The sequence below is a fragment of the Aegilops tauschii genome, chromosome 4, assembly GCF_002575655.3.
Source record: "Aegilops tauschii subsp. strangulata cultivar AL8/78 chromosome 4, Aet v6.0, whole genome shotgun sequence".
Classification (NCBI taxonomy): domain Eukaryota; kingdom Viridiplantae; phylum Streptophyta; class Magnoliopsida; order Poales; family Poaceae; genus Aegilops; species Aegilops tauschii.
In genome coordinates, this window is record NC_053038.3 from 96,880,037 (window position 1) to 96,906,792 (window position 26,756).

The window sequence follows — 26,756 nt, forward strand, 5'->3', positions numbered from 1 at the left end:
ATTTTTGATGCCAATTTTGTTGTCACTTGTTTGATCACGTAAAGTAATTCATCATGTCATCATGTTACATGTATAGTATAGATAAGGGTGCCTGATATAAGATACGGTTGGTTGGGCGAGTCCGCGGACGTACATGGGGAATTTAAGGACTGCCCGGTCGAGCGAGTCTGCGGATGTATACGGGGCGGATTTGGTAGTGCGGGATTATATAGGTTGTTACAACCAGTTAGGGGAAGATTACGGGTTAGGATTATATAGGTTGTTACAACAAGTTAGGGGAAGATTACAGATTTGGATTATATAGGTTGTTACAACAAGCTAGGGAAAGATTACAGAGTAGTGGTATACACAGAAAGAGTTAAACGTATCTACTCGCCTATCGTTTCACATCACACACACCAACGTGAATACGTGATAGGCACAAACTGAGCAAGTGAGCAAGGTTTTGATGTGCGCTCCGTGTGCGTGTTCAGTTCATCACATGACGCTGCACCCAGCACTAGGCTCCTCCTCGTAGCACTGCGGCTGGTACGGATTCCTGCCGTACCCTCCGACGTACGCCCCGTACGCGCCGTGGTCGTACACGGGCCCGCCGTAGTACCCGCCGGCAGGTGCCCCTCCGGCGTACCCGTGTCCGTATGCGGGTGCGCTGTACCCCCACCCAGGGGCGGCCGGCCAGATGGACGGCGTGGCCATCGCCTGCGGCATCATCGTCATGCTAGGCGCCGACGTCGGCATCCGCACCGGCGCCATGGCCGTCATGGACGCCGGCTGCTGGCCGCGCGGGGCCTCATTCCGTGACATCGCCGTGGTAGTTACTACCTTCGGCTTGCCGCCGTGGCCGTTGCCGTGCCCATGTCCGTGTCCGTGTCCGTGGCCTTGGTCGTGGTGGCCGCGCCGATCGATCCGTTCGTCGTCCTCCATGCCGAACTGGACGTGCTTGGTCTTCTCCGGCTTGCCGCCGTGATTGTGACCGTGCGCTTGCGGGCCAGGGCCGTGCCGATCGATTCGTTCGTCGTCGTCCATGCCGAACTTGACGTGCTTGGTCTTCTCCGGCTTGCCGCCGTGACCGTGCGCTTGGGGGCCGGGGCCGTGGCCGTGGCCCTCCTTGCCGTGCTGCTTGGGCGCCACCTTGGCGCCGGGGTTCCCTCCGGCGACTTGTACGTCGGTGATCACCTTGCCAGCATCGGAGCAGAGCCTGTCGGCGACCTCCTCGGCGTCGAAGGAGCCGGACACCGTCACCGTGTTGCTCTTCTCGTCGTACGAGATCATCTTGATGTTTTCTCTGTCTGTTGATGCATGCAGAAACAGAAGTGAGTTGTCTAGTCCATGGATCAAGAATCTTTCTATTGCAATTTGCTCCTGATAGTATGTACTACAAGGTGATGCACAATTTGGGATCTCGGGGCACTTAACCTTGGAGCTTGCAGAGGACCTTTCTGATCTTCTTGTAGCATCGGTCGCAGTCAAGGTCGACTCTCATGATGATTGTCGACATCTGAAAGTAAAAAATATCTTGCGATTAGTCCAAACTAATTTCTTTTTAACAGCAGTCCAAACTATTTTTGTTTGTTACATTCCCTAAAAAACTTACTTTTTCAGTATCTATATAGACATAAAGGACAGAGAAAAATTAAGAGAGCTTTGGCCTGAACTGAATCTTGCAGTAGTTTTGTTTCATGAGAGAAGCAGAGGATGAGTGAATCAGAATCCTAATTTCCTGGGAATATTGACTACTTCTCCGGCCGACATATCCCCGGATCAACAACTAATAGCTACAGTACAAGCTAGGTAGTTGGTCAATTTATTTTAAAGAGGAAAGCATCTCGCTCGTTGCCTTGATCTCTACTTCACGTCTCCCACTTTGGTAGACAGGCCACAAAGCAATCAGTTATCCCACCAAGCGTTAGTCACAGTACACCAAAAGTACTGTACCGATCGTCTGAACATGGATCTACTAGCATTAGAGATCTTCTGCCTCGTTATAAAAAAAAGAGTTTCAATCGAGAGAGAGAGAGAGAGATAGAGAGTGAGGGAGAGCGAGAGAGTGAGTGTTTCAAGGCGCAAGGATTTTATAGCAGTTGATGAACTTTGATAGTGTTTGCGTGCGTACCAGGAGAAACTCGGAGCATGTAGGAAAAGACCCGCGCTAATGAAGAGAGCAGAGGTCTTACCTCCAAGGTTAGGTCCTGCCTTCTTCTTCGTGGTGATCGCTCGTGGCAAAGCAAGAAGAGCCAGCCAGCCGAGAGGGAGGCCGGCAGGAGGAAGAAGAGGTGAGGAAGCAAGACGAGAAAGAGAGAAAAGTGAGGGTGGATGCAGTGGCAGCTCTGGTTTTAAACTAGCTGGTGGCGCAGGCACAGGCTGACACGCATGATTGCATCGACGCTGCTAGCTCTCGGTGCTCGGTGGGCCGACCACCTTAAAACCAGCGGGATTTCATGCAGGAAATAAAATAGTAAAAGGGGGTGTGATCCAGAATGGCTTAGCTCACCGCCACCTTTCCACCCGCGAAACTGCTCTACACCTCCACCCGTAGCGCTCTCGCTGTAGCCGCTTTTCTGGCCCGCCCGGCGCGTAGTCCGTAATGTGTCGGCGAGCAAGGGCACTACGCTATGCGATAAGATTGAGGGAGTTTGATTAGGCTACTAGTACTAGTAGTACTACTACCACCACACCAGACTGCCATGATTTTCGATCTGGGTGGAGAAGTGGCGTCTTCCTTCCCCACCTCTCCCGCCTTTTCCCCACCATTCGCCGGGGAAGGAGGACGAGAAGAGCTGTCGCTAGCAGAGCTGCTGCTGCACTGTTGAGCTGCCGCGCTGTTGAGAGAAGCCGCTGTTCGAAAAGGAAACCAAATAAAGCTGTGGATAGTACCACCGCCCTGCCCTCGAGATGTTCGCGTGGTGAAAGTAGCACCATGTAGCGGTGCTCCACCTACTGTCTACTGAGTGAGTACTAGGATCATCCCATTGCAGGCAATGCAACGGAAGCCCGTGACGGTCGGTTTTGCTTCTTCCAGATCTGCCTTTGCTAGAACAGCGCCCAACTGACTCCCAGTTCAGGATGTTTGCACGTCGTCCATGCACGCTGTTTGCACGGAGTTGGAAATGTGTGTGGGCAAAGTTTTCTCTTTGTCTTCATTTAGCAGTCCCTCCTGCCAATGCATTGCACGGGCGCGCTTCAAGTGGGCGGACGCGCCTATGAAGGAACCCAAATACTTAGAAACGCAGCTGCGCTCTCTGGATGTTCCGAGCACACGTACTAGCCGACAAACTGCAAACGTCGCTCCCTTCCAAAAAAACAGCACACCGATACATCCCTTCCGCTATCCTTATCCCGGTCCCTCTCCAGAAAAAAGCCTTATCCCGATCCCTTTCCTCCTCTCAGAACGGAGGTGAAGAAGCACGGGAGCACACCGGAGCGTCGATGTGGAGGCGGCGGATCAGAGGAGCCGGCGAAGAGGTCGGCCAGGACGGGAATAGCAGCGCCACCGTCTCTTCCTCCCAAATTTTCAGTGCGGAGCTGGAGTAATGCCGTCGGCGTCGTGGTCGAGCCGTCAAGGTACCTCCTCTTCGCGCGCGCCGCGATTTGCCTTCTCATGCATGCTGGCTGCAAGGGTCTCAACCCCGCCGCCGGAGTCGTGAACGGGGTCTCCATATTGAGGGGTAGGGGACACGCACGAGAGAGAGAGCGGGAGGGCAATGGAGACGTCGATTTTTGCCGTCAATTAGAGGTAATGGCGCAGTAGCGCCTCCAAATCTAGGGTTGGTAATTCTAGTTTAGACGTATGTATTTTGGGGATAATCCTATTAGTTTGGGTGCTTAGGTATTGACGCACAACAGCCCTGGATTGCACAATAGATAGCTTTATTAGTAGCTCGTGCTTAGCATCATAGTCCATTAGTGTGCGTGTGTGGTAGCTGTAGAGCTTGGATCAGGCGCAAAGCAACCCTGGTTTGCATGCGACAGCAGGACCGGAGCTCACCTGCCGGCGGCGTGATGCGACGAACTGCACCGAAGAACACCTTTATGGACATGAAGACACCCCCATTCAATCTACAATTCTGCTACTTCTTTAAGGTGTGAGCATGGTCATTCCTTGCAAATTTTTATGGGTGCACACCACATGCTCGATCAACTGTCTCCATAGTTTGAACCAGCGGCCTTGTCCATATGCATGTCATATGTGCAACTTGCTATGCGACTATTCTTATGTCTACAATTGCATACTAGTAGTAGTATAAACAGTTAAACACCCATTAACTAGCGAAACTATTTCATATAAACCTAATATGATTTTGCCTCATAAATTGGATGTGTTTATTCCCACTACTAATCGAAGGGGTGTTCTCATGCCAGGGTGCGGGATGTGGGATGTCCACCCATCCGCAACTACTGGAAGAACACGCTGGCAGCGAGCGTCCCCAAGAGCAAGGGAGGAGATGATGTTGCAGCTCAAGGGGGCCTCACTACCTGAAGGTGAGCATGGATGGCGCCCATTTTCCCCCATCAAATTTGTACAAATTCGTTGCAGAGCAATGGACATTTGTGTTTGAATCAGTGGGTGAACTTTTTGCAATCAATAGATAGGCAGTTATGTGAATTATGGGGAGAAAGCAGTCCCTTGGATTTCTAGAAGAGTTGCCTCGTATTGTAATGCAGTTGCTTGATTTTGTTAGGACAGTTGTTTGGTTTTTGCTAGGCCAATTTTGCATTGTGTTTTAGGTAATGCGGTTGCTTCGATTGCTAGGACAGTTGTTTGGTTTTTGCTAGGCCAATTTTGCATTATGTTTTAGGTAATGCGGTTGCTTCGATTGCTAGGACAGTTGCTTGGTTTTCCTAGGACTGTTGCTTGGTTTTGCTAGAATAGTTTTTGCATTGTTTGTTTTTGTAATATAGTGGGATTTCTTTTGCTAGAGACAGTTGCTTTTCAATCTTGCTAGAACAGTTGTGTAGATTTTGCTAGGTTTGGGGGAGGGTAGTAGGAGTTGCTCACAGTGTGACGTCGAGCTGCGCTCGAGGGGGGGAGGGTAGTAGGATTTTTCTTTGCACAATTTGTTGCTTCAGTTACGAGCATTTGTTTTCCTGTAATATTCAACTAAAGTTGATTTGGTTTTACTGAATTCGTGGGGGGTTTATATTCAGTGATCTTCAGTCTACCTTTTTTACAAACGTTTTATTCTTAACCACAGAACAGAGACATCACCTGCATCATCCTACTTCTGAAAAAGCAACACAAAAAAGAGGTCAGTAGTGATAGAGCAACTTCGAACCAGAATAGAGCAACTGGCCATAAATCACAAAGCATCATAAAGTAAAACTTGTTGTGATTTGGGAAGAACTATCACACAACAAAAGCAACAAAAATACACAAAAAAGATACCAGAGTATGCCTACACTGTTTGGATGCCTTTTTCATGCACAATACATGAAAGATTACATAGTTGCCCACAAGCAACCATACAGTTCCCTAAAAGTATGTATCGAGTTGCCCAATCCTCGTGAACAGAAACATCATCAATACCATATTTTGGCCAATATCTAAAGCTTTTAGATATCTTTCAATTTGGTTTGTGTCATAGAGATGCGTTCAGAATTTCTTATCCTCGGGTGGGATCCCATGGTGCAATCGTAAATACTTGGCGAATGATCATAGAGGGGGGGGAGGGGTGAAGCTGGTCATGGGACATAACTAAAACCACAAAGTGTTTGTAGGGGATTAAGTTTTTCTGTGAACCCCTCCAAAAGCGAACATGTTTATATTCTTTATCCCTTTTTGTAGGTGCCATAGTTGCCCATGATCAACTATACAGTTGCCTAAAACCATATATCCAGTTGCCCAATCCTCATGAACAGAAACATCACCAAGACCATATTTTGGCCACTATCTAAAGGTTTTAGATACATTTCAATTAAGTTTGTGTCGTAGAGACCCGTCAAGAATTTTTTCTCCTCAGGGTGGGATCCCTTGGTGCGAGAATGATCTTAGAGGAGGAGGGGTGGTGCTGGTCATGGGGACATAATGTTTTTAGGGGACTAAGCTTATCTGTGAACCCCTTCAAAAATGAACATGTGTATGTTCTTTATTCCTCTTTTTTAGGTGTCAACTGGAGATACGAGGCACACGACTATGCGTGCGTGGGTGTGGTTGTGTGTAGTTGCCCAAGAAAAACAGTGAAGTTGTTTGAAAAACTCCACAAAGTTGCCTGCTAAATCACATCGTTGGGATCATAGGCAGCAACAAAACTGGGAGGAAGTTGCTTCATTTTAAGTAGTACGTAGGACATAAAGATTTTTTTTTTAATCTGCATATTTTTTGCTGTTAACAAAAATAGTTCCTAATTTTGTGTGGACAAAGATTGATTGTATTTGCATTGAACAAGCTTCTTACGTTTTTTTTGCATGGACAAAGTTGCTTATAGCACACAAGATAGTTGCTTAAAACCAGTATGTCTTTGCTGGGAGAAGGGACACATGCCTAGTCATTTTTGATATTATGCGACCGTGTTTTTTTGTTTTTACTTGTGTATTTAATGCACCTACATATGTGTTACTGTCACCTATATATGACATCCTCTTTGCTGTTTTTGTGGTTCTTTGTTTTTTTGCATAAAGGGTTGCCTGATATTACTGCAAGGATCTTATAGGGGCAACAACCCCTTTTTTAATGTCTGACACTAGTTGCTTCAAATTTTATCATGAGTTGCCTGAAATCACAGGCAAAGTTGTTGCATGTATTTTTTACTTTTGCATAGGAGGATGCATGATAATTTTTACTACAAGGAACTTATATGGGAGCAGACCTTTTTTACACGCCTGATAGTAATTGCTTCAAATTTTAATGAGTTGCCTGAAAATCACTAGTAAGTTTGCCTTGTGTGGTTTTACTCTTTTTGAAAACAGCATGATCTATGGTCCATACGTGCACAAACTGTTTTAAGGCTCTATACTTGCAGTACATAGTTGCCTAGCTTTTTGGTCATCTTTTTCAAGTTCTTACAGGAAATTGTAATTTTGCCCAACGGCTTATCTATGTGTGAAAGGAGACAAACCAAGTTTTTGTTGATCATCAACCTGTTTTTTTGGTTGTTCAAGTATCCCTGGTCATTAAAACAAGTGAAAGGGGAAGGAGGGGGAGGGGATGGAGAGGGGTGTGCGGGTTTCAGCCAGTTGTTTTTTTTCTACAATTTGATCGGTGCGTTTGAGGACGGGAGAAAGATGATCTGTTCAAAGCATCATGATTGCCAAGCTTTCTAGATCAAAAGGAGAGAGAGGATTCTGGAAACTGTTAGGTGGGAGGAGAGGAAGAAGGATGACATGCTGGGGTTGGATGCTTGGCGCTGGTAGCCAAGAAAAGGAGGAGAGGGGGACCAGGTGGGGTGCGTGGTTTGGGCGGGCATGCACTGGTTCGCGGGGACGTCACAGGAGGGGACTAGGCGCACTCTGTTCTTTACTTTTGTTGATGTATTTCCCAAAATGAACAACCTAGAATATGTATACCTAATTAAAAGGTATCGAGTTGCCCAATCCTCATGAACAGAAACGTCACCAAGACCATATTTTGGGCAATATCTAAAGGTTTTAGATACCTTTCAATTAGATTTGTGTCATAGAGACGCGTTAAGAATTTCAGAAAAATATACCAGAGTTTGCTCTGCACTGTACATGAAAGATAACATAGTTGCCCATAATCAACCATACAGTTGCCTAAAAGCATGTAACGAGTTGCCCAATCCTCATGAATAGAAACATCATTAGGACCATATTTCGATCAATATTTAATGGTTTTAGATACCTTCCAATTAGGTTTGTGTCAACAACTCAAAGCAACTCAACTAAAAGTAACTCGGTACTAAATTATCCCCATTCCGCGCGAGTGATGTTGGTCTTGACTCAAGTCGGTATACTCATGGTGGACGTTTATAGTGACTCCGGTATGTGATAGCGTTATCCGACCTTGCCAGTGAAACATTCAACGGCTAATACGATGAGAAGGTCGCGATAGTTACCTCTATGGTCTAGACCAATGAAGAGTTGTGATACGATGTAGTAGACGATGTACTCGTATGACGTACAAGTGGTTGCACAATCCCCATTTCCGATGAACTTGCTTGATATAGACGAGGGCCATGCGACGACGCGGTGTGCAACAGAGTGTGATGCCTTGGTTCTGAGGGGTGATGCTCGCTTCATTTTGTGGTAGTAGTGATGGTCGTCGCAAGAGGTATGGGTCTTGTGCCATAGTGATCAATGATTCATCGTGGAGGAGGTTGCAAGGGACGCGATCTAGCATGTGCCTCAAAAGGGAGGGACACGAGAGATGTAGTCTGGCATCGGGGCCGTTAGATTGGTCGGCCTGGCTCCCGGACAACGGTGCTAGTGAGCGGTACACCAGGTGACCGGATGGATCATCTAGCGAGGTGGCGTTCGGCACGGTACACTTAGGAGCACACGGACGAATCGGTTGATGGGCAGTTGCAGGCGTGTAAGAAAACGTAGCAAAGAAGCAAGCCAGCACACGTGTGTGCGAGGCATCATCGACCAACTACTTTGCCATGCACACGTAGTCACGTACTAGATGGCTTAGCTGCTGCCTGATGGATGTATGTGAATGGATGGATACATGGCGGGTAGGGTGCTGATTGCGCCTGCTAGAAACGCATGCATCGCGCGGCCGTTCTATTCAAGGCACCCGTGGGGGAGGGTGCGCTCGAATCAACGAGCCAACGCAGCGGCGCTCCGTATCCGGGTCCATTTGATTCAACCTAAATACTTCACAGTGGAGCTGCGCCGGATGGACGCGGCAAGCGCACGCGCTAGATGACAAAACTAGTTTGCTATCTGTAATAAACGCGTTATCCACTGGGTAGTGTAAAGCGCATGCATGTGCCAACGTCATCTATTTATTCTGTTTCAAATTTTCAAAAAGCTACAACTTTACCGAGTGTCAGAACGCAGAACCGTTTTCACTGCAGGGTTCCTCGCGACGAGCTCTTCAAAACTAGATCCCATATGAATATGTTTTGATGATTTTTTTCGAAAGCAACTTTGATGCTAGATGAAGCAACATTAGTGTTAAACATGAGCAAATCTGATGCTAGATGAATTGCACCGTGTGTATAACTAACTTCGCCTAGTAGCCACCTAGTTAGTTGTGTGCAACAGTGTAATAGGGGGGTCACCATGATTTCTAAGTTGCATACATTGGAAAATAAGTTGTGGATTGTTTAGTTGCCTATCATACTGTGAAAATTTCTTACCGTAGAGTGGAAACTCTAACATGGCTTATAAGTTGTCTACCGCAGAAACCAGGTTGCCCTTTCACTACGAAGTTGCCTATGAGTGATCCTCAATTTCTTACAATACTATGAAGTTGTCCATCAAGGGACCTAAGTTGCCTACAATATCGAAAAGTTTTTGTGGGATTTAAGTCATCTATCATGATTTCAAATTTTGAACTATGTGGGGATGGGTGGTATGAGATGTGTTTTCCTTTTCTAGGGGAGTCTGCCCGCCAACGCTATTAAGCACACGGATGTTGGCTAGCCAGGTCCTGACGAGCTCTTCAAAACTATACCCACATGAATACGTTTTGATGATTTTTCTTTCAGAAAGCAACTTAGACGCTAGATGAGACAACTTTAGTGCAAAACAGAAGCAACTCCACTCCAATTTAAAGTAACTAATTACCAACAATGAGCAACTAACTAGTAATAGAGAATAACCTTGAACAGAGGTAGACAACATCATATCACCTTTATAAGCAACTTTCTTTCTACGAGAGACAACTTTAGTGCAAAAAATAGGCAACTTCACTACACTTTCTCCTAATTAATTTTCTCTAACATTCTCCTAACTTCCTCACGGGTACTTCTAAGTTGCATATTCTCCTAGCTTTCTCACTGGTACTTATAAGTTGCATATTGTTGATTCTAAACGGCCTATAATACTATGAAGTCATCTACCATTGATACTCTTGTATCTGCTATTGCTAACTACGATAGGCAACTTGGTGCTCAATTTTGGCAACTTTTAGAGTGTTTGCATGCAACTTAGAAAAACAATGGTAAACCACTTCACAATATTGTAGGCAACTATTTTTGCAAAGTTAGGCAACCGAGAAGCAATGATAGACAACTAATTACCAATAGTAGGAAACTAGGCATCAATTGGTAGGCAAGTTACAATATTTATAGGCAACTGCACATCAATTGTAGGCAACTAACTATCAAATAATAGGCAAATGAGCAACCATGCATGATAGGCAAGTTGGGATAGTGTTAGTAAAATTCACAGGTACACATAGTGTAGTGAAGTTGTTTTGTATGTAGCACTAAAGGGGCGTTATGTTTTGTCTGATTTTTCTTGTTTTTACGCCAACAAACCTAATAGGAAGTCCTACTAGGGCAAAGAGAAGAAGTTGCTTCTCTATAGCACGATAGTTGCCTCCTTCACACCCAAAGTTGCCCTAAAAAAGTATCCAGTTGCCCACAGTCAACCATACAATTGCCTAAAACAAAGTATCCAGTTGCCCACAATCAACAAATAGTTTGCCTAAAACCATGTATCCAGTTGCCCAATCCTCACGAACAGAAATATTTTATCAAGACCATTTTTTGATAAATATCTAAATGTTTTAGATACCTGTAATTAAGTTTGGGTCATAGAGGGGGAGTCAAGATTTTCCCCTCCTCGGGTGGGATCCCTTGGTGCGACCGTAGAGGGGAGCGGGTGGAACATACCTATATATGTTGTCTCTACTAGTTGTTTTTGTGGTTCTTTTTTTTTTGCACAAGGTTTGCATGATGTTACTGCAAGGAGCTTATGGGGCAGCAACCCCTCTTTTAATGCATGACACTAGTTGCTTCAAATTTTGTAAGAGTTGTCTGAAATCATAGCAAAGTTGTTGCATGTTTTTTACTTTTGCATAGGGGATGCATGCTATTTTTTACTGCAAGGAACTCATATGGGGCAGCAGACCTTTTTTACATGCCTGATAGTAGTTGGACTCATTGGATGGCTAAAAGTGTCTAGAGAGGTCGATTTCGATATTTGGGGCGTTTTGGTGATCCACGTTGGAGTTGTCTTTATGTTAGGTGATTTAGAGGTGAAACTAGTCAATTGATAGTCATGGTAACCGACTTAAAAGGATCCTCCGTTGATAGGTAGTCATACTAGGAAAAAGGAGTTGCTTTTCTATAACACTAAAGTTGCTCGGAAAAAAAGTTCTTCGAAACCTACTCATATGGGATCTAGTTTTGAAGAACTCGTCGCGAGAAACCCACCGGTAAAAACGGATTTGAATTTTGACATTCTAATCAAAAGTTACAAGTTTTTAAAGTTTTTGATCCCCTAATAAATGCAGGTGGGAGCTGGCGCGGGAGGTTTTTCCTTTTCTAGACTGTCCTGACGCCGCGTGCGGTAAAACTTTCCTTTTGGGGAGGGCGCTCGCTGACCTGAAGAGGCGCTCGTGCGCCAGGTAGCCAGGTCCAGGAAGGAAAGCAACTGTCGTTAAGCAAGCGATGGGGGGCTCAGAATTGCAAGATCTTTATGCCGGACAATGTACCACTAGTCGTGTATAAATCGTTTGGCCGCCCCAAAAGCTCTTTCTTTTACAGCACCGATTATGAGTTTGTAACCAGGATCAGCAATTCCTTTTTGTAGGCGTTGTTTCCGCATATATTGTGTGTAGGCTTTCTTGCAGAAATAATTTGAAGACGCTATCGTGAGGCACATCTAATATATATGTTTTTTGCGAAAAATATCAGATCTATTATGAAGATTCATCGGAAGTATAAAGAAACTCAAACATAATAAAAATTACATCGAAGTTCATGGACAACCGAACGACCATTGTCGCCACCAGAACGAGCCGCCGACGCGTAGCTGTCGCTGTCAGAACGAGCCGCCGACACACCATCATCACCGCTCCCATACCGGAGCCGGCATGTCCTTGTCGATGACAGTCGGGAAGTCTTCATGCACATGCCCCTAAGGACCAGCGTTCGGGGGCCGCAGTAGTCGCCGTTGAATCCTTGAATCGGTTTGAAGAATCTAACACCAAATCTCGCGGTTACGTACGTGCGCCGAGAAACTCTAACCTCGCCGCTTCGAGGAGCTGGCAGGAATCTTCGCCGGAGCTCCGTCTAATCCGTGCCGACGAACGAACTTGAGGAGGATCGGAGCCCGAAAGCCAACTCAAAGAAGAAACACCGCCATCCGTCTGAGCGCCGCACTTGCGAGAACTAAAACCCTACTATATAAGCCGAGGCACTAGAAATACTCCCCCCGTCACCGGCCGCCGGAGCTTCAGACGGAGGGGAGGCGAATCCACGGGCTTGTGGGCTCCACCCATGTCTCCGTTGCATACATACAGCGGCAGTAGTAGCAGATTACTTAGCTACGAAGGCAACAACAGTAAGTTGGCAAGACTATTTTGATTTTCTATCTCTACTCCTAATGGACGAGTTGGTGAATGGTCTCCGCGGTTTATTTTCGCTGGGTTTTATCGTCTCTCCTCCCACCATCCCCTCCCACCCTGGTCCGCGGTTTATTTTTGCTGGTTTTTCTTCGTCTCTCCTCCCACCACCCCCTCCCACCCTGGTCCATCGATTTATTTTTCTCTCCACTCTTTATTACAACCAGAACTTTCCTAACGTATAACAAATCACGGATCTAACTTCCTTAAATTATGCAAATCAATCGATTCCTTTTATTGGTTCAATTTGTCTTAGGAAACAAATAACAGATTTTCAGAAAACAAATAATACATTTTAATCTAACTTCCTTAAATTATGCAAATCAATCGATTCCTTTTATTGGTTCAATTTGTCTTAGGAAACAAATAACAGATTTTCAGGAAACAAATAATACATTTTAATCTAACTTTCCTAACTTATCTAAATCAATTGATTTCTCTTATTAGTGAAATTTGTTTTAGGAAACAAATAACAGTCACGTCACAACTTTCCTCCCAATAAATAGTTTCTTAACATTTGCAAACTTTCCTAATCAGACACGTCACAAACGGGCAGGTACTGATATCACGTTACCAAACAATAAAACCCCATTTGCATAGAAATCAGTTCAAAATTCCTAACTTTACTAAATTTTTACCTTTCCTTGATAACAACCAATATTTCCTATGTTTTCCACCTATTGAAGGAAATCACCCCTCCATCGATATTAGCATTTTTTTGAACTGAGATCTCCGGGTTATGATTTTTTTTCGATTCTTTCCAATTGTGACATCTCCTTCCACTCCGGCTCCTTCTCGCATAAACACCTCCACCACAGCCAGGTGACACCGCCCCAGACCTCCTGCCTCTCCACACCTTCTCCGCCACCTCCTTCTCGTACTCCATTAACAATCCCTTCGCCACATTTTTCCACGGCGGTGTTGAGGGCATGGCGCAGCAGCGTACCAGTGGTAGAGCAGCGCATAGCAGCAGGAAGCAACACGCAGCAGGCGAAGCGAGCGGCCGACGGTGGAGGGCAGAAATGCGGCCGGCGTGGCTGAGGGGGCGGTCGGCAGAAGATGGCCACGACTGGAGGCGGCGTGAGGCAGGGGCGCGACAGCGGGGCGAGCGAAGGGATAGGCGCCAGCAGACGGGGCGAGCGCAGCCAGCGAGAGTGTGGCGCGCGACCAGAGTGTGTGTCGCGCGGGGCACAGTGGTGCGGTGGCTACGGTGAGCGCGACGGCAGCGGCGGGCGCGACCGACGCGGTGTAGCACGGGCGTGCGCATGGAGAGGGAGTGGCCCCGCGGGCGCGGAAGAAGAGCGGCAGGCTCGGGCATGGGCATGCATAGGAGCGGGCATGTGCCACGGGGTCAATCCGAGGAGCTCGGTGGCTACCCCTGTAATGGCCATGGCGGACGGCGGTTCTCGGCCACGGCGAAATACCTAACGAGAGCAAACGAGAGGGGAAACAGGGGAAAGGCAAGAGGAGATCATGGTGGTGTCAATGCCTCCCTAGGGGAAGACATGGGAGCTAGGGGCGGCGCGGATCGAATGGCAATGTCGCGGTGGCCCAAGGTTGAGGAAGACGGCACCGACGTCGATGCAGGGGTGCTGGACTTGATCTCGTTGGCGTAGATGATGTAGCGAAGGCGTTCGGAGCTCCTCGACAAGCTCCTAGCCCGCAGGGAGGGCAGTGGCCATGTGGACGGGGTCGGTCATGGTGGCCGTGGCGTCTGACTTCGTCCAAATCGACGGGATCGAGCGAGCGAGGAGGAGAAGTGGATTTGGGAGGGGGCGTCGAGGAGGAGTGAAGCCATGGGGGCAGGGAAGGAAGGGTGTCACCCTTATCCATTCCCCTTCGATGCCAACGAGGTGGTCGGGCGGGAGCCCGACTCTGTAGCGACGCGGCTCGGGGAACAGGAGAAGACGACCGTGCAGGGACTGGACGGCTGAGCCGGTTCTGTGGCAAGGCCCGGGGGGCAGGGCGAATCCCCTTTTACATCGTCCTTTTGGTTTTTTTAATGTATTCTAATCTGTTTCTCCTTTTTAACACCGTTTTCTATTTATTCTTATCAACTAATGATCTCTACTCCTAATGTCTCAGTTGGTAGTCTCCGTTCCGGGTTTATTTTCGTCCCACCTCCCGAGTGAGGGAGAGGGGGAGAGAGAGTGAGGAAGAGGGAGGGAGAGGGTGTGTGTGTGAGAATTTGATGGTAAAAAAGGTCGTCAATGTCACTTAATATGTATGAGAATATTAAATGTAATATTAACATAATTGATATTGAACTTTTAAAGTTAATGTGGCCCCGTTGCAACGCACGGGCGTTCTTATAGTTATTGTAGGTCAGCACTGACGTTGATTGGTAATTGACGTCAGTGCATGCGTACCTAGGTCGGTTCAGTGTCCTATATAAGGACTGACTCTTTTCGGTTGTAACTCATTCCATTCCAAGCCAAGAGCTAATACAACAACTACTACTAGATACTCTCCTTCGTGTGTGTGTGTGTGTGTGTGCGCGCGTGTGTACTACAGTAGTGAGTGTGTTCTTCGCTAGTGTGTTTGAGTACAACAAGCAAAGAGAGAGATGAGTAGTCAGTAGCTCCAGCTAACCATTGGTATCAGAGCCTTAGGTTACGTCGAAGCATATGCCGAAAGAAGGCGTCGCCGACGACGGCTCCAAGACGGCCGAGTAGAGCTCGGCTGAGGAGGTCCGTGCAGCGGACACGCTCGCGCTGCGAGGCATGCCGGGAGACGAATTAGGTGTGCCACGCTTCATGCGAGATGTGGGCATGCCCAGTACCTCCTTCCCTCTCCTCACGCGGACCAACTACCCCAGTTGGTCGCTCCTGATGAAAGTCATCATGGAGGCGCGACATATGTGAAAAGCCGTGGAAACCGGCGATGTCGAGTACGAGGAGGACCGGCTGGCGATGGAGGCAGTCTTGCGCTCCGTCCCACTGGAGATGGTGCTCACCCTTGGAGCCAAAAAGATGACCAAGGAAGCATGGGACATCATCAAGACTCTGCGCATCGGCGTGGAGCACGTACGGGAGTCGAAGGCCCAGACCTTGCGCCTTCAGTACGAGGAGATCCGGTTCAAGGCCAGTGAACAAGTCAACCACTTTGCCTTGCGGCTGCAACAAGATGGCGATTCTCAAGAGGAGATCCGGTTCAAGGCCGGTGAACAAGTCAATGAGCTCGCAACGCTTGGAGATCCCATCGACAACAAGATGGTGATTCTCAAGTTCCTCCGCGTTGTCCCCAGGCACAATACAAGCAACTGGCCTGGTCCATTGAGAGCTTGGTGGATCTCTCCACCATGACGGTCGAGGAGCTGGTAGGGAGGCTCAAGGTCGTCGAGGAGCATGACGACGGAGCCGGCAACCATGCCGGTGGTGAACTACTGCTCACCAGGGAGCAGTGGGAGGTGCAACTTGAGTAGCACGGCCACTACGACTCTTCTGGCAGTGGGGGAGGCGCCCCCACGGGAAGCAGAGCAAGCGGCAGAGGCGGAGGCCGTGCCTAGAGCGGCGGTAGAAACCGCGGTTGAGGGAGTCCTGGACTAATGGGTCATCGGGCGTCCGGCCTATTGGACATGGGCCGGACTGATGGGCTGTGAAGATACAAGACCGAAGATTCTCACCCGTGTCCGGATGGGACTCTCCTTCGCGTGGAAGGCGAGCTCGGCGTCCTGATATGAAGATTCCTTTCTCTGTAACCGACTTTGTACAACCCTAGTCCCCTCCGGTGTCTATATAAATCGGAGGGCTTAGTCTGTAGAGGCAAGAATCATACTCATAGTCATACAGGCTAGACTTTTAGGGTTTTAGCCATTACGATCTCGAGGTAGATCCACTCTTGTAATACTCATATTCATCAAGATCAATCAAGAAGGAAGTAGGGTATTACCTCCATAGAGAGGGCCCGAACCTGGGTAAACATCGTGTTCCCTGTCTCTTGTTACCATCGACCTTAGACGCATAGTTCGGGACCCCCTACCCGAGATCCGCCGGTTTTGACACCGACATTGGTGCTTTCATTGAGAGTTCCGCTGTGACGTCGAAGACAGGATTGATGGCTCGCCTTGTTATCAAGGACAGTATCACCACCGGAGGTGCCCTGACTTCAGGCCAAACCCTCCGGCTGGGCGGCTTCACCATGACCGCCCTACGGCCGTTAAGCCGACGATGACTTCTCGGGTCATCGAAAACCACCTCCGTGTTAGCTCCGAATACTCTAAGCAGATGGATCCGGCTGAGTTATCGTCCTTGAGCGAGCTCCTAGATCGCATCGCCTCCCTGGGGGTCGCTACAGACTACGATCGGATTGGGCTTAAACCCGACCAGAGAGAAATTAAATCTCCGCCGATCACCACCAGATAGCGGTAGTTGATTAGCAAGACGACAACTCTCCCTCTATATTGAGGATGAATTGTGTTCGGATTTCTGAGCTCAAAGAACCGGACACCTGCCTTCGGAAAGACATAGCCCGCCCTCCGAACCTAGAATCGGACGACGGGCCCAAAAAATCAGTTAATATCCCGGAGCCCAAGCTATTAAGTTCGAAAGTTCTTCACACTCCGGATTCCAAATTGGGTCAGGGTTCGGATTTAAAGCCACCCACCCACCCAGATAGGCGCGATCTCATGTACATACGTCAGCAGTCTCAGGAAACAGTCCATCACTTTTGGGCCAGATTCCTCCTTGGCAAAGACAAGATTAAAGATTTCCGCGACGAAGACGCGATCTCAGCATTCTGCAATCATTGCGCGGACGAAGGACTCCTCAACGCCATCAATCGCCGTCGCGCATTTCACTTCGCTGACTTGGCAACCATCGTACAGAAGTACTGCGCAATGGAAAGCGCCTGGAAAACACAGGCAGCTCTCTGGGAACCACCGGTTTCCACTCAACCCTTCGTCCGGGCAAAAAGGGTGCACCCTCGCGGCGCACCAGATCCAATAGTAAAGAAATCTAAGCACATCATGGGGCGCGATGACGACCCCCCCCCCCCCCCCCGTATTGACAGTCTTCGAGACTTTCGCTTCAAACAATCAACGTAAAAGGGCTTTCCGCAACCTCGCCGAAGTCTGCCAAGTCGCAGCAATAAACCCTTGGAACGACATGGCCATAACTTTCAACGCCAGTGACAAACCAAAATTCCGGACAGTCCGGGCACCAGCAGCCTTGGTCCTTGATCCAATTGTGGACGGATTCCGGCTCACCAAAGTGCTCATGGACGGCATGCTACCTCTTGAGCACTGCGTTGGTTTTCCCTTGAAGAGGAAAGGGTGATGCAGCAAAGTAGCGTAAGTATTTCCCTCAGTTTTTGAGAATCAAGGTATCAATCCAGTAGGAGGCCATGCACGAGTCCCTCGCACCTACACAAACAAATAAATCCTCGCAACCAACGCAATAAAGGGGTTGTCAATCCCTTCACGGCCACTTACGAGAGTGAGATCTGATAGATATGATAAGATAATATTTTTGGTATTTTTATGATAAAGATGCAAAGTAAAGAAAGCAAAATAAAGACGACGCTAGAAATAACTTGTTGACGGGAGATTAATATGATGGAAAATAGACCCGGGGGCCATAAGTTTCACTAGTGGCTTCTCTCAAGAGCATAAATATTACGGTGGGTGAACAAATTACTGTTGAGCAATTGACAGAATTGAGCATAGTTATGAGAATATCTAGGTATGATCATGTATATAGGCATCACGTCTGAGACAAGTAGACCGACTCCTGCCTGCATCTACTACTATTACTCCACACATCGACCGCTATCCAGCATGCATCTAGAGTATTAAGTTCATAAGAACAGAGTAACGCTTTAAGTAAGATGACATGCTGTAGAGGGGTAAACTCATGCAATATGATATAAACCCCATCTTGTTATCCTCGATGGCAACAATGCAATACGTGCCTTGCTGCCCCTACTGTCACTGGGAAAGGACACTGCAAGATTGAACCCAAAGCTAAGCACTTCTCCCATTGCAAGAAAGATCAATCTAGTAGGCCAAACCAAACTGATAATTTGAAGAGACTTGCAAAGATAACAAATCATACATAAAAGAATTCAGAGAAGATTCAAATATTGTTCATAGATAAACTTGATCATAAACCCACAATTCATCGGTCTCAACACACACACCGCAAAAGAAGATTACATCGAATAGATCTCCACAAGAGAGGGGGAGAACATTGTATTGAGATCCAAAAAGAGAGAAGTAGCCATCTAGCTAATAACTATGGACCCGAAGGTCTGAGGTAAACTACTCACACATCATCGGAGAGGCTATGGTGTTGATGTAGAAGCCCTCCGTGATCGATGCCCCCTCCGGCGGAGCTCCGGAAAAGGCCCCAAGATGGATCTCACGGGTACAGAAGGTTGCGGCAGTGGACTTAGGTTTTTGGCTCCGTATCTGGTAGTTTGGGGTTACGTACGTATATATAGGAGGAAGAAGTACGTCGGTGGAGCAACGTGGGGCCCACGAGGGTGGAGGGCGCGCCTAGGGGGGTAGGCGCGCCCCCCTACCTCGTGCCTTCCTGGTTGATGTCTTGATGTAGGGTCCAAGTCATCTGGATCACGTTCGTTCCGAAAATCACGTTCCTGAAGGTTTCATTCCGTTTGGACTCCGTTTGATATTCTTTTTCTACGAAACTCTGAAATAGGCAAAAAACAGCAATTCTGGGCTGGGCCTCCGGTTAATAGGTTAGTCCCAAAAATAATATACAAGTGTATAATAAAGCCCATTAATGTCCAAAACAGAATATAATATAGCATGGAACAATAAAAAATTATAGATACGTTGGAGACGTATCACGGCGGCAGCGGATTAAACCTCATCTACGAGGATACGCTCAATAAAATGGAAATTGACAGGAGCCGCATCGAGCAAAGTAGCACGACCTTCCAGGGAATCATTCCTAGTCGGGAGGCGCGATGCGCGGGAAAAATCACACTCGACGTGGTATTCGGCACACCGGAGAATTATCGGTCTGAAGAGATAACCTTCCAAGTGGCTCCTTTCAACAGCGGATATCACGCCTTACTGGGGCGAGACGCATTTACGTGCTTCCAAGCTATACCTCATTACGGGTACGTGAAGCTCAAGATGCCCGGGCCAAACGGTGTCATTACTCTTGCCAGTGATCCGGATATAGCACTCCGCGCCGAAAATACAACCGCATCCCTGGCCCTCGAGGCATTGTCTGGAATACTCGCGGCCGAAGAGCTAACCGCGCTGCGCTCTACTATGGATAGGGATGATGTAATCCTGGACAAACGACCCAAATCCACCTCCTTTAAACCAGCAGATGAAATAGTCAAATTTCAAGTCCACCCGACGGATCCCAAGAAGGCAGCATCCATCGGAGCACAACTCGACCCAACGGTCGACGCTGCACTATGAGAGTTCCTGCGCGAGAACTGGGACATATTCGCCTGGCACCCTTCTGATATGCCAGGAATCCCACGCAGATTGGCCGAACACAGCCTCAATATATTAAAGGGACATAAACCGGTCAAGCAAACACTGCGGCGTTTTTCCGAACCAAACGACAAGCCATGGGGGAGGAGCTAGCCAAGTTACTTGAGGCCGGATTCATCAGAGAAATAAAACACACGGACTGGCTAGCAAACCTGGTGATGGTACCAAAGAAGGATAAATCCTGGCGCCTATGCGTTGATTTCAAAACCCTCAACAAGGCCTGCCCTAAGGATCCCTTCCCCCTCCCTCGCATCGATCAGATTATTGTTGCAACCGCATGACATGACTCACTGTGTTTCCTCGACGCATACAGCGGATACCACCAAATCAAGATGAAGGAGTCCGACCAAGCCGCAACGGCATTCATTACCCCATATGGGCCTTTCTGCTTCAACACTATGCCTTTCGGGCTCAAAAACGTTGGCGCCACCTACCAACGCATGATTCAAACATGCCTGGAGAAACAGATCGGCAAGACAGTTGAAGCATATGTGGATGACGTCGTCATCAAAACCAGGCACGTCGAGTCACTTATAGATGATTTACGTCTCACATTTGACAACCTCCGTACATACGACATCAAGCTCAATCCAGAAAAGTGTGTTTTCGGCGTCCCTGCCGGAAAGCTGCTGGGCTTCATTGTTTCCAATAGGGGAATTGAGGCAAATCCAGCCAAAATCCGAGCTTTGTCACAATTGGCTACACCAACAGACCTTAAACATGTCCAAAAACTCGCGGGATGCATGGAAGCTTTAAGCCGCTTTATCTCCAGATTGGAGAAAAAGTATTGCCACTCTACTGCCTCCTCTGACGCACCGACCACTTCGAATGGACGGATGCGGAAACGGCCGAACTGGAGGAAATAAAGGCCCTTTTAGCGAGCAACCCAATCCTGGCCGTGCCGAACGTCGGCGAACCCATGCTACTATACATATCGGCAACACACCAAGTGGTGAGCGCCGTGCTCATCATCGAGCGAGAGCAGGACGGACACAAATTCCCGCTTCCGAAACCGGTATACTACGTATCCACTTGTTGGAAATATGCCCTAGAGGCAATAATAAAATGGTTATTATTATATTTCCTTGTTCATGATAATTATCTATTGTTCATGCTATAATTGTGTTATCCGGAAATCGTAATACATGTGTGAACACATAGACCATAACATGTCCCTAGTGAGCCTCTAGTTGACTGGCTCGTTGATCAATAGATGGTTACGGTTTCCTGACCATGGACATTGGATGTCATTGATAACGGGATCACATCATTAGGAGAATGATGTGATGGACAAGACCCAATCCTAAGCATGGCACAAGATCGTGTAGTTCATTTGCTAAAGCTTTTCTAATGTCAAGTATCATTTCCTTAGACCATGAGATCGTGCAACTCCCGGATACCGTAGGAATGCTTTGGGTGTACCAAACGTCACAACGTAACTGGGTGGCTATAAAGGTGCACTACAGGTATCTCCGAAAGTGTCTGTTGGGTTGGCACGGATCGAGACTGGGATTTGTTACTCCGTATGACGGAGAGGTATCTCTGGGCCCACTCGGTAATGCATCATCATAATGAGCTCAATGTGACTAAGTAGTTGGTCACGGGATCATGCATTATGGAACGAGTAAAGTGACTTGCCGGTAACGAGATTGAACGAGGTATTGGGATACCGACGATCGAATCTCGGGCAAGTAACATACCGATTGACAAAGGGAATTGTATACGGGATTGCTTGAATCCTCGACATCGTGGTTCATCCGATGAGATCATCGTGGAACATGTGGGAGCCAACATGGGTATCCATATCCCACTGTTGGTTATTGGCTAGAGAGCTGTCTCGCTCATGTCTACATGATTCCCGAACCCGTAGGGTCTACACACTTAAGGTTTGATGGCGCTAGGGTTATAAGGAAGATTTGTATGTGATTACCGAATGTTGTTCGGAGTCCCGGATGAGATCTCGGACGTCACGAGGAGTTCCGGAATGGTCCGGAGGTGAAGATTTATATATGGGTAGTCATCATACGGTCACCGGAAATATTCGGGGGTATACAGGTATTGTACCGGGACCACCGGAGGGGTTCCGGGGGTCCACCGGGAGGGTCCACCTGCCCCGGAGGGCCTTATGGGCTGTAGGTGGAAGGGAACCAGCCCCTAAGTGGGCTGGGCGCCATCCCCCCTAGGGCCCATTCGCCTAGGGTTGGGGGGGGGCCTAAAGGGGGCGCCCCCTTGCTTGGGGGATAAGCCCCCTCCCCCTTAGCCGCCGCCCCTTCCCCTCTAGATCTCATCTAGAGGGGTCGGCCCCCTTCCCCCTTCTCCCTATAAATAGAAGGGTGGAGGGAGGGCTGCAGCACCACATCCAAGGCGCAGCCCCTCCCCTCCCCATCACCTCTCCCCCTCCGCGTGAGCTTGGCGAAGCCCTGCCGGAGAACTGCCACTCCATCACCACCACGCCGTCGTGCTGCTGTTGGAGCCCTCTTCCTCAACCTCTCCCTCCTCCTTGCTGGATCAAGGTGTGGGAGACATCACCGGTCTGCACGTGTGTTGAATGCGGAGGTGCCGTTGTTCGGCGCTAGGATCGGAATCCACCGCGATCTGAATCGCTACAAGTACGACTCCCTCATCCGCGTTCTTGCAACACTTTCGTCTCGCGATCTTCAACGGTACGAAGATGCACTCCCCTCTCTCTCGTTGCTAGTTACTCCATAGATTGATCTTGGTGATGCGTAGAAATTTTTTAATTTCTGCAACGATCCCCAACAGTGCATCATGAGCTAGGTCTATGCGTAGTTTATATGCACGAGTAGAACACAAGTTGTTGTGGGCATCGATTTTGTCAATTTACTTGCCGTTACTAGTCTTATCTTGATTCGGCGGCACCGTGGGATGAAGCGGCCCGGACCGACCTTACACGTACGCTTACGTGAGACAGGTTCCACCGACTGACATGCACTAGTTGCATAAGGTGGCTAGCGGGTGTCTGTCTCTCCCACTTTAGTCGGATCGGATTCGATGAAAAGGGTCCTTATGAAGGGTAAATAGAAATTGGCATATCACGTTGTGGTTTTGGCGTAGGTAAGAAACGTTCTTGCTAGAAACCTATAGCAGCCACGTAAAAATTTGCAACAACAATTAGAGGACGTCTAACTTGTTTTTGCAGCATGTGTCATGTGATGTGATATGGCCAGAAGAATGTGATGAATGATATATGTGATGTATGAGATTGATCATGTTCTTGTAATAGGAATCACGACTTGCATGTCGATGAGTATGACAACCGGCAGGAGCCATGGGAGTTGTCTTAATTTATTTATGACATGCGTGTCAACTAAAATGTCATGTAATTACTTTACTTTATTGCTAACCGTTAGCCATAGTAGTAGAAGTAATAGTTGGTGAGACAACTTCATGAAGACACGATGATGGAGATCATGATGATGGAGATCATGGTGTCATGTCGGTGATTATGATGATCATGGCGCCCCGAAGATGGAGATCAAAAGGAGCAAAATGATATTGGCCATATCATGTCACTATTTGATTGCATGTGATGTTTATCATGTTTTTACATCTTATTTGCTTAGAACGACGGTAGCATAAATAAGATGATCCCTCGCTAAAATTTCAAGAAAGTGTTCCCCCTAACTGTGCACCGTTGCGAAGGTTCGTTGTTCCGAAGCACCACGTGATGATCGGGTGTGATAGGTTCTAACGTTCGCATACAACGGGTGTAAGCCATTTTTACACACGCAATACACTTAGGTTGACTTGACGAGCCTAGCATGTACAGGCATGGCCTCGGAACACAAGAGACCGAAAGGTCGAACATGAGTCGTATAGCAGATACGATCAACATGAAGATGTTCACCGATGATGACTTGTCCGTCTCACGTGATGATCGGACACGGCCTAGTTGACTCGGATCATGTATCACTTAGATGACTAGAGGGATGTCTGTCTGAGTGGGAGTTCATTAATAATTTGATTAGATGAACTTAATTATAATGAACTTAGTCTAAAATCTTTACAATATGTCTTGTAGATCAAATGGCCCACGCTAATGTCAACCTCAACTTCAACGCATTCCTAGAGAAAACCAAGTTGAAAGACGATGGTAGCAACTATACGGACTGGGTCCAGAACTTAAGGATCATCCTCATAGCTGCCAAGAAAGCATATGTCCTTGAAGCACCGCTAGGTGAAGCACCCATCCCAGCAAACCAAGACGTTATGAACGCCTGGCAAACACGTGTTGATGATTACTTCCTGGTTCAGTGCGGCATGCTTTACAGCTTAGAACCAGGGCTCCAAAAGCGTTTCGAGCAGCACGGAGCATATGAGATGTTCCAAGAGCTGAAAATGGTTTTCCAAGCTCATGCCCGGGTCGAGAGATATGAAGTCTCCGACAAGTTCTACAGTTGTAAGATGGAGGAGAATAGTTCCGTCAGCGAACACATACTCAAAATGTCTGGGTTGCACAACCGCTTGTCTCAGCTGGGAGTTAATCTCCCGGATGACGCGGTCGTTGACAGAATCCTTCAGCCGCTTCCACCTAGCTACAAGAGCTTTGTGATGAACTTCAATATGCAAGGGATGGAGAAAACCATTCCTGAGGTATATTCGATGCTGAAATTTGTGGAGGTGGAGATCAAAAAGGAACATCAAGTGTTGATGGTGAATAAGACCACTAAGTTCAAGAAAGGCAAGGGTAAAAAGAGCTTCAAGAAAGACGGCAAGGGAATTGCCGCGCCCGGTAAGCAAGCTGCCGGGAAGAAGACAAAGAATGGACCCAAGCCTGAGACTGAGTGCTTTTATTGCAAGGGAAACGGTCACTAGAAGCGGAACTGCCCCAAGTACTTAGCGAACAAGAAGGCCGGCAACACCAAAGGTATATGTGATATACATGTTATTGATGTGTACCTTACTAGTACTCGTAGTAGCTCCTGGGTATTTGATACCGGTGTGGTTGCTCATATTTGTAACTCAAAACAGGAGCTGCGGAATAAGCGAAGACTGACGAAGGACGAGGTGACGATGCGCGTCGGGAATGGTTCCAAGGTCGATGTGATCGCCGTCGGCACGCTACCTCTACATTTACGTACGGGATTAGTTTTAAACCTCAATAATTGTTATTTAGTGCTAGCTTTGAGCATGAACATTGTATCTGGATCTCGTTTGATGCGAGATGGCTACTCATTTAAATCCGAGAATAATGGTTGTTCTATTTATATGAGAGATATGTTTTATGGTCATGCCCCGCTGGTCAATGGTTTATTCTTAATGAATCTCGAACGTGATGTTACACATATTCATAGTGTGAATGCCAAGAAATGTAAGGTTGATAATGATAGTCCCACATACTTGTGGCACTGCCACCTTGGTCACTTTGGTGTCAAACGCATGAAGAAACTCCATGCAGATGGACTTTTGGAGTCTCTTGATTATGAATCATTTGACACGTGCGAACCATGCCTCATGGGCAAGATGACCAAGACTCCGTTATCCGGAACAATGGAGCGAGCAACCAACTTATTGGAAATCATACATACTGATGTGTATGGTCCAATGAGCGTTGAGGCTCGCGGTGGCTATCGTTATGTTCTCACCCTCACTGATGACTTAAGTAGATATGGGTATGTCTACTTAATGAAACACAAGTCTGAGACCTTTGAAAAGTTCAAGGAATTTCAGAGTGAGGTTGAGAATCAACATGACAGGAAAATAAAGCTCTTACGATCAGATCATGGAGGGGAATATTTGAGTCACGAATTTGGCACACACTTAAGGAAATGTGGAATTGTTTCACAACTCATGCCGCCTGGGACACCTCAGCGTAATGGTGTGTCCGAACGTCGTAATCGCACTCTATTGGATATGGTGCGATCTACGATGTCTCTTACAGATCTACCGCTATCATTTTGGGGTTATACTTTAGAGACTGCCGCATTCACTTTAAATAGGGCTCCGTCGAAATCCGTTGAGACCACACTGTATGAATTATGGTTTGGAAAGAAACCTAAGCTATCGTTTCTTAAAGTTTGGGGATGCGATGCTTATGTCAAGAAACTTCAACCTGAAAAGCTCGAACCCAAGTCGGAAAAATGCGTCTTCATAGGATACCCTAAGGAAACCATTGGGTATACCTTCTACCTCAGATCCGAAGGCAAGATCTTTGTTGCCAAGAACGGGTCCTTTCTGGAGAAAGAGTTTCTCTCGAAAGAAGTAAGTGGGAGGAAAGTGGAACTTGATGAGATGACCCCTCTCGAACCAGAAAGTAGCGCAGCACAAGAAAATGTTTCTGTGGTGCCTGCACCGACTAGAGAGGAAGTTAATGATGACGATCATGATCAAGTTGCCACTGAACTTCGTAGGTCCACAAGGACACGTTCCGCACCAGAGTGGTACGGCAACCCTGTCCTGGAAATCATGTTGTTGGACAACGGTGAACCTTCGAACTATGAAGAAGCAATGGCGGGCCCAGATTCCAACAAATGGCTTGAAGCCATGCAATCCGAGATAGGATCCATGTATGAAAACAAAGTATGGACTTTGACAGACTTGCCCGATGATCGGCGAGCGATAGAAAATAAATGCATCTTTAAGAAGAAGACGGACGCGGATGGAAATGTTACCATCTATAAAGCTCGACTTGTCGCTAAGGGTTATCGACAAGTTCAAGGAGTTGACTATGATGAGACCTTCTCACCCGTAGCGAAGCTGAAGTCCGTCCGAATCATGTTAGCAATTGCCGCATTCTACGATTTTGAAATATGGCAAATGGACGTTAAAATGGCATTCCTT

At 47.5% G+C, this 26,756-nt stretch overlaps 1 protein-coding gene and 1 long non-coding RNA gene across 3 annotated transcripts; one reads left to right on the plus strand and one right to left on the minus strand.

Annotated features, from left to right (window-relative positions):
- Window positions 1-272: 272 nt before the first annotated feature.
- On the minus strand, window positions 273-2,391 carry LOC109748658 (uncharacterized). 2 transcript variants are annotated; one of them, XM_020307685.4, is made up of 3 exons: window positions 2,175-2,391; window positions 1,417-1,498; window positions 273-1,289 (listed from the first exon to the last, which is right to left on the minus strand). In XM_020307685.4, exons 2-3 carry the CDS (start codon window positions 1,496-1,498, stop codon window positions 478-480), a joined length of 894 nt encoding a protein of 297 aa, XP_020163274.1. In that variant the 5' UTR covers window positions 2,175-2,391; the 3' UTR covers window positions 273-477. The 2 variants fall into 2 exon arrangements, with proteins under 2 accessions (XP_020163274.1, XP_020163275.1); XM_020307686.4 differs by having other exon boundaries at window positions 2,114-2,335.
- Window positions 2,392-3,296: 905 nt separating this feature from the next.
- LOC120962422 (uncharacterized) lies at window positions 3,297-4,638 on the plus strand. The gene is made up of 2 exons (XR_005753182.3): window positions 3,297-3,561; window positions 4,360-4,638. It is a non-coding gene; the product is annotated as an uncharacterized lncRNA (long non-coding RNA).
- The last annotated feature ends 22,118 nt before the right edge of the window (window positions 4,639-26,756 follow it).

Bases quoted from the DNA above. Each gene is read 5' to 3' on its own strand.
- LOC109748658 (XM_020307685.4), bottom strand. From the start codon at position 1,498: ATGTCGACAATCATCATGAGAGTCGACCTTGACTGCGACCGATGCTAC. The intron at 1,290-1,416 runs GTTAAGTGCCCC...ATGCATCAACAG, and splicing joins GGTCCTCTGCAAGCTCCAAG to ACAGAGAAAACATCAAGATG.